The sequence below is a fragment of the Chenopodium quinoa genome, unplaced genomic scaffold, assembly GCF_001683475.1.
Source record: "Chenopodium quinoa cultivar QQ74 unplaced genomic scaffold, ASM168347v1, whole genome shotgun sequence".
Classification (NCBI taxonomy): Eukaryota; Viridiplantae; Streptophyta; class Magnoliopsida; order Caryophyllales; family Amaranthaceae; genus Chenopodium; species Chenopodium quinoa.
The window spans coordinates 2491635-2503317 of NW_018743199.1; the positions used below are offsets into that span (position 1 = coordinate 2491635).

At 32.8% G+C, this 11683-nt stretch overlaps 2 protein-coding genes and 1 long non-coding RNA gene across 3 annotated transcripts; 2 read left to right on the forward strand and 1 right to left on the reverse strand.

The window, feature by feature from the left end:
- The first annotated feature begins 1348 nt into the window (after nt 1–1348).
- Nucleotides 1349–4903, forward strand: LOC110733465 (transcription factor bHLH51-like). The gene is made up of 2 exons (XM_021913518.1): nt 1349–3158; nt 4268–4903. Exons 1-2 carry the CDS (start codon nt 2892–2894, stop codon nt 4787–4789), a joined length of 789 nt encoding a protein of 262 aa, XP_021769210.1. The 5' UTR covers nt 1349–2891; the 3' UTR covers nt 4790–4903.
- A 3989-nt stretch (nt 4904–8892) lies between these two features.
- On the forward strand, nt 8893–9597 carry LOC110733697 (myb protein-like). The gene is made up of 2 exons (XM_021913783.1): nt 8893–8990; nt 9105–9597. Exons 1-2 carry the CDS (start codon nt 8893–8895, stop codon nt 9595–9597), a joined length of 591 nt encoding a protein of 196 aa, XP_021769475.1.
- A 1401-nt stretch (nt 9598–10998) lies between these two features.
- LOC110733466 lies at nt 10999–11540 on the reverse strand. Its single transcript, XR_002513634.1, has 2 exons — nt 11412–11540; nt 10999–11274 (listed from the first exon to the last, which is right to left on the reverse strand). It is a non-coding gene; the product is annotated as an uncharacterized LOC110733466 (long non-coding RNA).
- Nucleotides 11541–11683: the final 143 nt, after the last annotated feature.

Sequence of the window (11683 nt, forward strand, 5' to 3'; positions counted from 1 at the left end):
ATTTTCATGTACGCCAATCATTGAGATGAAGGACAAGTAAAGTGAGTAATTTGCATGTCCTCTGCCTTGCATGTGTCTTATTAGATAACTTCATTGTGTATTTCTTGTAATATTTGCATTCATCTATCTCGATCGATCTTACTTGTCAATAATTTAATGTGTACTTCTATATTACACGGTTTAGGTCTCTTTACAAACTTAGAATATGTCTTCACATGAAAGATTGGAAGCACCTCATTAATCTTCTTTCAACCTGAGCTGATTTCTCCTTTGCAATAATTGAAATGGGGTTGGATTTAACAATGTCATGAAAAGTTCTACATAGCTTGTTGAATTACATGCTTCATGAAATCTAGTTGGTGGTCAATTTGTCACTAGTAGTAGGTATTCGATCACTTTATCGTAATACTCTTCATCTCATGGAATTGTTTAGCTAAGCCTAGTGTATGACGAGACCAGAAAATCTGGACTCCATTCTAATCGACTTATTTTGTCTGAACTTATTCAAAATTATTTTTATTGTACCAAAACTTAAAAAAAAATTGTCGAATTTGAAGCTATCCCTAAAAATCTAATACATTATCATGTAATCTATATATTGGAGTATTGGATGGACCGACCAACATAAGAATTCAATCAAATGTTTGTATGAAATTTTTGCATGACACCACAATCGTATTAAGTGTTTAACCTTTATTCCCGCCCACAATTGTAAGAGCAATAAGATTAGCAAGTTGACACATAAAAAGACAAAACATCACATAGGATGCGTTGCCAATCAGAGTAATACTGTATCTTTGATGAACATCTAAAATCTGAGTAGATAAGTATGCATAAATTTTGTGGGCTCATTTTTGCTTTGTTTTCTTTTTTTTGTGGGGTGACGATCCGATTGTTTGTCCTCACTTCCTATCTATTCATATTTGTAATATCACCAAAGACATCTCCTATGTTGATTTGCGATGCTGGTGCTTTCAAATCCAACATCTTTGATTATGTTACATCCTAATTAAGATGGTTTGTTTAATAATGAGACGGTCTAATCGAATGTTTAGAGATATTATAATAGATTCGAAAAGACAAATTGAATTTATAAACTGTACCCTAAATTTACATGATTCTCTAATTATGCCTTAGCTACCTCCATAGTGTATTAAATAGATCAATTTTTATTGAATGCAAGAGGAAATTTTTACAAATCTTTTGTAGTACATATCAATAAATTGGGCGGCTACGTTAATAATTAAGAGGTGCATAAACGAACTACAAGAAATGATGTTTATACACCCCATGTACAATTCAAATGAATACACTTTTTTTTTATTATTACAAGAGTAGAGTGAGTTTGGACTACAAGAAATGATGTTTATTGGTGATGAACTAAAAATAATACTTCGTTTTAGATACTTATTCATTGCGGGTAAGGTTTTGTTCATTTCAGTTAAGTTGATGCTTTATTTGGAGTCTAATAACACATATGCATGGGTTGTAATGAGTAAAATCTACTAAATCCTTTTCTTTTTTTTTAAAGGAATATTGTGTGTGATGTATATTTGAATAAGTGTGGAAAAAAATCACCAAAAGTTTAGTTACTTCAAACATCAATGAATTTGTGTTTGATAGATGCTATAACTTATTAGCTTATTAAGTTACTTCAAACATTATTAAATAATAAGTTTTTTTTAAAAAAACAAAAAAAAAAAGACAATAAGTGATAAGATTGATAATTCTTGTGTTTAAATTTCCATAGTATAGTATAATTATCAGCAAGGACAACAACTAACACCTTGATCTAGCAATTTCACATATTCTTCTCACGAATCTCACTTACAAATAATGTCATCCTTGATCAAGCATTGTAAAAAATATATATTTTCTTTTCACTTAAATATAATTCAGGAAAATATAATTTGATAGCTGATAGGATTATTTCAATTCACAACTAATATTAAATGAATTGAAGCATTAGAGCTTTCAAAAATAATAAAATAAAAATAAAATCAAATAAAAAATTGAAAGACAAAAAATTAAAAAAAAAAAAATTGAAGCATTAGAAAAGTTTGTTTCATGTGCAAGAAAATACTCTATAACTATACAAAGCTCTTGATTAGATCAAATCTTATCCCTTTATAAATTAGAACCATATAATGTTGTCCTCATTTAACTTATGAAACAAATCTTTCACACACTTTGAAAGTAAATTAATTGCTTGATTACTACCAAGCTAACCATGGGCCAATATAGTGGAGACTGGAGAGTGACAAAGTCCAATTTAGTTACATTCACAAAATACATAGAGAGATTTCAAAAATCTGCTATTTTGTATTCAATGATGAGGTAAGATATATATATTTATAGTTTATATCTATCAATCCTAGAAAGATTTTCATTGGACTAGTTTAGTAGGAATACTCCAAAAAGCAAATTAGCTTAGGCATAGACAAATATGGCCCCCAATCACTAACAAAGAACCATGATCACAAATTGGCAAAATTTTAGAATAGTACACCAATTAAGTAAAAGTAATCCAACTATATTTATCTACCTATTATTATGTGGTCCAAAATCATCAATTATTTGTCATTTTAGTCAATAATAAATTGATAAATCTAATACACCATGGATTTTGAGTGGAAAATATAAATTTCGACAAAATATTATTCTCGTCACTTTATGGATAATTTATAATTTGTTCAGAACCATATATATGACATGGAAATCTCGAATCACTTAAGAATAAAGTTTTCAACATAGTAGATGACTATATATATATATGTAGATTTTAGACCAAGCAAAAAGAAAATCCTTTTTTTTATTAAGTCATATGTAATCTTCATATATATATATATATACACACATACATATATATTCTCACAAAAAGGTTTTATAAAATGGCCCAAAATAGCTTTAGCTATCCTAGATTACCAGAAGAGGAAACTATGAGTCATCATTTTCATGGTACTACTGCAACAAGAAGCATGCAGTTTTTGCAAGAATTACCTACAAATTATGGCTTTGAATTTGAAGGAAATGCAGAATTAGAAGATAAAACTGCTGCTAATTCCTCTCATAGCCACAGGCAAGCTGAGAAGCGCCGTCGCGATCGGATTAATGGGCAGCTTGCTAGGCTTAGAAGGCTTGTACCCAAGTCAGATAAGGTATGCAATAATTAATTAAGCCTCCTTAATCTAGATTTTATTAACATAATAATGTACTGTTTGTTATATATGTTTAAGTTTGTTTAAACACATTGTATATTTGTATGTATAAGAGATGATATATAAAGCAATGATCATTATCATCATCATATGTTATTAACCATCAATAGTTTTAATTTGGCCTAATTGATATAAAATTTAATAGTGTCCATAAAATAGTTTTATTACTTAATTTGATGATTTCATCTTGGTGCAAGATCGTGACTTTTCATATTTTGGAAAATGTTTTAGGCCCCAATGAAAGAATTGTTATTATAGTCCTAACTTCCAACCATTCAACTAATTTATCATTATCTTTTAATTTGTTATCGAATCGGGCCCTCTTACATGTTAGTCAGTACAAAACAAACAAAAAAAGGATCACTTTGTTGGTTATGGATGACAGTATTGTGGTACTCCCTAGTTCCCTATAGCCTAAGTACTCATGTTTATCAAGTTATTAGTGGATTCTTAAATTCTTATTCCCATTGATTAGTCTAATTAGTTGAGTCATTTATGCTTGTTTTCATCATAACCTCGAGCATTAAGATATATATCAATGAAGTCAAAGTAGGTCCAAAAACTTATTAAGATGTCTAGGGAGCTAATTTAGAGCAGTATCATTGCTTACATTATGTTTCATTTGAAAGATTCTCCATGTATCTTTAAAGGTGCTACTTTTACAAACATAATTCACATGATTAAATTTCTGATATAAAAAAAAAAAAACAAAAACAAAAACAAAAAAAAAATATAATTGTTGTGTTTCACAATGTGAGCAATGATTTTGCTTCTTCATCAAATTGCTTTAAACACATTGTGACATTATCTACCATATTATAGAATAAGGGAAAATAATATAACCAGATGTTATACTTTCTAAAATTCGAATGATATTGGATAGTCTCCTTCTTGAATTACTAAAATGCCCTTATTTTTTCAGTAATCTTATAGAAAGAATAATTGTCTATGTGTGTTATGAAAATAAAGTATATATTATCACGTGCATTTAGAATTTGTTTTGCAATATTTAAAAAACATCATGACGGTTTTCTAACTTTGTAAAACAGATGGACAAGGCAGCTCTCCTAGAAAGAGTAGTAGAGCAAGTTAAAGACCTAAAAAGAAAAGCATCAGAAATCAGCAAACTCTTTACAATCCCAACAGAAATTGATGACATTACTATTGAATGTCACACAAATAATATGCAAGGAGGCTTTCCAACGATTGCTCGTAATCAGAAAGAAAATCATCCCAACAACAACAACAACAACAACAACAACAACAACATAATGTTTTTGAAGGCTACATTATGCTGCGAAGACCGGCCCGACTTAATCCCTGAGCTAATCCGGGCACTTAAAGACCTCAACTTGACCATAATTGGAGCTGAAATTGGTTGTTTAGGAGGAAGATTGAAAAGCATTCTATTACTTTACTATAAATTAGATAATAATGATGGTGTTTGTAATGTTAGTGCAATTAAGCAGTCTTTAATGGGTGTTTTGACTAGAATTATATCATGGTCTAGTGCTAGTACTTCAAATTTTCGTGTCACAAGTAAGAGGCAACGCTTCTTTTTTTCCTCTTAGTTAATAAATAGGTATAACATTATTGAGTTTTACATTATTATATATATATAATACGTGGAAGTATATATATGAAATAATCACGTCATGTGAAGTCCAATGATAATGCATGCTTTTTCGAGGTTATAAAACATGATTTGATTTTATTATGGATCACGATGAAATATTTAATATACACCATGGGACATTGCCTAGATGTAATTTACATTTTTTTTGAACAATAGATGTAATTTACATTAATCACAAATATATATACCTTTTTTTATAAATACAATAAGGTACATACTTAATTGAAATAGTCACGTGGTACATTGTACCATGACTTGGTGCAATAGACAATATAATATATATGTCGATATATGACAAAATATGAGTGGGAAAGAAGCATAAAAACATACAAACAAAATGACATGAATGTAATGTTGGAGTGTAACTAAGTTTTAGCGCGTAAAAACAGTTGTAGCAAATGTTAGGAGTTGATAAGTGTTTACGGGTGAAAGCTGAAGCAATGCCTCCTACATGTTTCCTTATAACGCAACCACAATTCCAATCCACAAGTTTACTGTGACTAGTTTACTCTTTACCTACCTTAATTTTTCTCATTAACCTTTGTTATACTACTAACTTTTAATACTCTACCATTATAATAATTCATGTGTTGCTTGCATTATATTACCTACCTTTAGTTAACATTTATTATTAACATGCATGCCTTATTTATTTACCTAAAACCTTTGTATTTAAATAGGTTGAGAAATAATTTGGACTATGCAATATAAACAATTCAACATGGATAATCTAATCAGAATAGTTACAATTTTAGATTAAAAAATACAAAAGAGAATAATCTATCATTTATTGGACTATCCTACTAATTACAAAGTATTAAAAAAATTTAGAATGAAACTTTTTCCAAAAGTTTAAACTTCGTAGAATAATTAAGCTCTCCTATAACTGTCCATGGTTAAGGTTGCATTTTGCACTGCAGACCGAAACCTCCAAAATTTTTCAAAAAGTGTGGATATTAGCCTTTAATTTTAGAGTTTTTTTACTTTTTCACCCGAAAATAAAAATTGCCGAAATGTTTACCATGGTCCCTAATATCATCCGCGAGTCCAATTGGCTGGGTGGAAACATCCAATTTGTCTTTAAACGACCAATTTACCGGTTTACAACTTGCACCGATTTCATTAACTCAAGCCTACCACAAACATTTATGACAACATATAATGATCAATATATGGTTCCAAACGACATATATGACCCCGAGATGTATCCCCTAAAATCTCAATGTTTTTCGATACCGGGCCTCGTAACATTCTAAATTTCTCAAAAAGCATGGATATTAGCCTTTAATTTTGGAATTTTTTTACTTTTTGTCACCCGGAAATAAAAATTGCCGAAATATTTACCATGATCCCTAATACCCTCTGGGATTCCAATTGGATTGGTGGAACCATCCTATTTGCCTTTAAACGACCAATTTACCGGTTTACAACTTGCACCGATTTTATTAACTTAAGCCTACCACTAACATTTATGACAACATATAATGATTATTTATGGTTCCAAACGGTATTATATGATCTCGAGATTTATCCTCTAAAATCTCATTTCTTTTTGACAACAGGCCCCGAACCCTTCTAAATTTCTCAAAAAACATGGATATTAGCCTTCAATTTTGGAATTTTTTGACTTTTTTCGCCCGGAATATAAATTGCCGAAATGTTTACCGTGGTCCATTTTACCCTCCGAGAGTCCAATTGGGTGGGTGGAACTATCCAATTTGCCTTTAAACGACCAATTTTACGGTTTACAACTTGCACCGATTTCATTAACTCAACCTTACCACGAACATTTATGACAACAAATAATGATTAAATATGGTTTCAAACGACATTATATGACCCTGGGATTTATTCCCTAAAATTTTAAGACTTTTAGACACCGGACTCTGAAGACTCCAAAATTTCTCAAATAGGTAGATTATAGCCTTCAATTTTGAAATTTTTAGACTTTTTTCGCCTAAAAAAAAAATTTGCCGAAATGTTTACCTCTCCGGGAGTCTAATTGGGTGGGTGCAACCACCCAATTTGCCTTTAAACGGCCAATTTACCGGTTTACAACTTACACCGTTTTCATTAAATCAAGCCTACCACGATCATTTATGACAGCATATAATGATCATATATGGTTTCAAACGGCATTATATGACCCCGAAATTTATGCCCTAAAATTTCAAGGATTTTCGACATCGGGCCTCGAAACCTCCAAAATTTCTCAAAAAGTGTGGATCTTAGCCTTCATTTTTGAATTTTTTGACTTTTTTTCGCTCATAAATAAAAATTGCCGAAATTTTTACCATGATCCCTAATACCCTCTAAGAGTCCAATTGGATGGGTGGAACCATCCAATTTGCCTTTAAACGGCCAATTTACCGATTTATAACTTTCATCGATTTCATTAAATCAAGCCTACCACGAACATTTATGGCAATATATAATGATCACATATGGTTCCAAACAGAATTATATGACCCCGAGATGTATCCCCTAAAATCTCAAGTCTTTTCGACACCGGACCCTAAAACCTGCAAAATTTCTCAAAAAAGTGGATAACCCGACCTGATTGTAACCTGCAAATTATTGACTAAAACATAACACGACTTGTATCCAAGAATGATCCAACTAGGTTATAACCAGCAAATTATTGACTTGAACCAAACCCGACTTGAACCCGAGAATGACCCGACTTGAAAATGACCCGACCTGATTATAATCCTCAAATTATTGACTTGAACCAAACCCGAATCAAACCCGAGAATGACCCGACCTGATTCTACCGCAAATAATTGATTTGAACCGAACCCTACTCGAACCCGAGAATTACTCTAACCCGTGAAAACCCGAATTAAATCCAACTTATTGTTCACCCGACCCGAATGTAACCCGACTTATTATCTACCCGACCCAATTCGATAAGAAGTATGACCCGACGTGACCCAACTCAAGCATGACCTAACCTAAACCGGATCTGCATAGGTTATGGAATTAATCCGAGTTGACCTGACCCACTCTTACCCGATCTAAACCCGACTCGTTTACCCGAATTGACAGCTCTAACTACCATACACATAATAAGTAGGTGTCACAAATTGTATACGTGAACAGAAAGGCAGAAATTTACTCAACAAAATGTAAAATTTTATGCCAAGATTTTACAATAAAAATAATTGAAGTAAATCATCTAGAAGAAATAATATCTCCATAGTAAATCTGCATCAGCCTTACAAACAAGATTACAAATGTATATGTATGATTCGTTTATTTGACTTCAAACATTTGATTTGGTCCAACACTTCTGTTAGATAAGTAGGATTGGAACTTGTAACAGAATATAACAACGTAACCACTAATCTATCAAACGTTGTAAGTTTAAGAGTATTAATCCCATCCGAAACAAAATATAGACTTACAAATCCACAATTTTCCTCATAACTGATTCTAATCTACAATTTTGTTATACCAAACTTTTTAGACTTAAATTAAAAGGACAGCTATAATCTACCCTTAAATAGTATTTACACAACACCAATGCAATTTCACAATACGTCTCATAAACGTGTTTTTTACTCCATATCCAGCCTCAACGCTTAATCATCTCAAATCACATAAAAGTCATAATCTTACAAAGTTGACTAAAATGTCGTAAACGTTTGCGACATTCTTAAAAAGAAGAAAGAAAGAGAGAGAAATACTTCCCAACTGCCATAGTTTCGGAGTTTGGTGAAAACAGTCGTTGAATAACGTAAATTAGTAAATAAAATTAAAAAGATAAAATAGCTTAACTAACCCATAAAATTTGCCGTTAATGCAAAAAATAAAAATCAGTTACACCAAAAAATTTGTAACCTCCCACACCAGCAGCAAGGCAGTTATAACTTACTCCTTCTCTCTCCTCAATATAAACCTCTTTCTCATCCATTTTTTCTTCTTCATTAAAAAAAATTAAATTAACAAAAACCTCCATAAAATTTGAGAGTTTCAGAAAAATCTTCAACCAATGGGAACACAGAACGACGTCGTAAAGGATCGGGTGAAGGGATCATGGACCCCACAAGAGGATGCAACGTTGAAAAGGCTAGTGGATCAACATGGGCCGAGGAATTGGACTTTGATAAGCGAAGGAATTCCAGGGAGGTCCGGTAAATCATGCAGGCTAAGGTGGTGTAATCAGCTAAGCCCAGATGTTCAACACCGGGCTTTCAGCCCAACAGAGGATGAGATTTAATCCAGGCCCATAAGGCCCACGGTAATAGATGGGCCACAATCGCTAAGCTTCTTCCTGGGCGTACGGATAATGCGATTAAGAATCATTGGAATAGTACACTTAGGAGGAAACGGGACCCACAAGTGGGGGCGGAGTCGAAACGGCAGCGAGTTGAGGTGGCGGTTTCGAGTGAGTCTGAATCGGGGGTGATTAAGAAGGAGGTGAGTTCTGGTGTGGTGTCGGAGCAGGAAGAGGATGGTGGGGTTGAGACGGTTTTGACGCTTTTGCCACCTGGGAAGGTTATGGATGTGCCACGTGGAGGAGAGAGAGAAGGGGAGGATCAGGTGAGGAAGGGTGATGATGAGGGTGAGATTAAGAAATTGATGAGATGTACGGTGGGGAGAGATGACACGTGTTTGATAAATGTGATGCAGAATATGATTGCAGCGGAGGTTAAGAGTTATATTGATCGTCTTGTTCTTCAGCCCAAAAGTGGTGATGAGAATGCGCCTAAATCGGATTCAGCCCGTCATAGTAAATAATTATAGGTTTTTTTTTTTTTTTTTTTTTTTTTAAACTGGGGTGAGGGTTTTGCAGTTTATTTAGGGAAGAAGAGAACGTAAAGAATCTTCTGTTTCAGGGATAAGTGAAGTAATAATAAATAAGAGTTGGTTGTTTATCCTCCATATTGGTAAAGAAATGAAAAGTACCAGTAGGGAATAAATTCGATGTACATTTGTGTAATTAATAGAGTAATATTCCTAAGTCCTAACTTTGCCTAATGATCTGTTTTTGCGAAAGGTTAAACAAGGCATTCTGAGTAATCAAGCTTATCCGTAATTTACAGTTTTTTAAAAAAGTTTTGGTTGCATCAATTACGCCCTTGATAAAATTAGCGCCAACAGGTACTCATTAGATACGCTATTTATACTTACTTCATGCACAACGCTACTAACTAGTTTGTGTACCAACTCTCTCTTATGAAAAGGTCTGCTTGGGTTAAGGAACAATCGTGGCATAGCTTTGACAGTTTTTGAACTCAGGGAAATTAGAGGGATAGGCAGCTGAAAAAATATAAGATATGAAGTTTTGAATTGTTGCCACTTGATAATATTATAGTTTTATGATGATGGGTTGATAGTAAATTCACACAAAGAGTATACATTAACGACTCTTCAAGGAGAAAAAGATAAAACCTACACCAATATCAAAATCAGCACAAGTAATGATCACCAAAAAAAATCATGCCCTTTAAAAAAGATGATGTAAATTTTAAAAAGAATGACATGAATTATGTATTCATCGAATCATCATCACTGGACTACAAGTCTACAATAGAAAATAAAAATAACGGTAGCATCAAAAGAGCTTCCCATACCAGTATACCACTACCTAAAAAAAATACAGGTCAAATCATACGCAGGGGAGCAATGTTTACAAGTCCCCAGCACCAAACAACCTCCAAATTCATCATCACTCTTTACTTACATGGCTATAAATTACACGCAAAGGAAAGCAATGTTTAAAATACGAGCACAGGATAACCTTCCCAATTCATAATAGTATTAGTAAACCATAGGCTCCAAAATTTCCATTCGAATAACATTCATCATCTAATTGTTGCCACAAATCATTTCACCCATCATCAAACAAACCATGATAATTACAGTAGTTGACAATTTAAGATTAAGGCATCAAAATGTTCCGAACAAGTAACACAATTTCTTCATTGTATTTGGGAAAATTACTATACTAATCATTCCAGCATTTCCTACAGCTATGAATTTATCTTTATACAAAAGCATCCAAAATTAAAATTCGTTCTTAATCTTCAATTACTTCTGCATTTATCCTCAACAACATAGATCCAGCAATAATATTAATGAAATGCAAACAATATATATTGAATTCAGTGAAGTAGAAAGATAAGAAGACTAAAGAGATTCAGGTAAAAAGGTAGAAAAAACTCTTGAGTTACATTACTCCAAAATTCATGTTTATCAAAATGTATCAATTACATGACACGAAAAAACTTAGTACCTAAATCACTTCGATTGCCATAGAAACAGCTAATCGATCGACGAACTAAGATTTAACAATACGAAACAAAATTAAAAACTAAAGGAGTAACCATGAAAGCTGTAGATCCTCTTCTACTTAGATCTCTGTCTCATCTTTCGGCGCTTCCTCTTCAATCTCCTCATACGCTTCTTCTTCCACTGCAAAAATCAATCAAATCAACAAGTCGAACATTAACAATGGCGGAAAAACATTATTTCTATTGAATCGAACATATCAATGAATTTAAGAAAGAAACTTAAGTTAATCGATTGATTAATGAAGAAATTCAAAGTACCTTGGCCCTCATGATGAAAGGATGAAGAAAGTCGGCAACCTCAAAACCCTAATCGACGGATGTAGCAGCCGATGAGAGAAAAAGGGGGAGTCAACAGTTAGGAAAGGAAAGGATGAGGGTTTTGGGATAATATATAGCGAAACCCTATCGATGTTTATGGATTTATGGGCTTTTACTAGAAAATGTTGGGGTTTGGGCCTTATTCGTAAATTATGGGCTAAACTACAAGTTTACTATTCTGAATCGTTCTTTTATTTACGAAGGAAATGGGT

Excerpts from the sequence above, each read along its gene's own strand:
- LOC110733465 (XM_021913518.1), top strand. The coding sequence starts at position 2,892 with ATGGCCCAAAATAGCTTTAGCTATCCTAGATTACCAGAAGAGGAAACT. Across the intron at positions 3,159-4,267 it reads TTGTACCCAAGTCAGATAAG|ATGGACAAGGCAGCTCTCCT; the intron begins GTATGCAATAAT and ends TTTGTAAAACAG.
- LOC110733697 (XM_021913783.1), top strand. The coding sequence starts at position 8,893 with ATGGACCCCACAAGAGGATGCAACGTTGAAAAGGCTAGTGGATCAACA. Across the intron at positions 8,991-9,104 it reads AGGAATTCCAGGGAGGTCCG|ATGGGCCACAATCGCTAAGC; the intron begins GTAAATCATGCA and ends CCACGGTAATAG.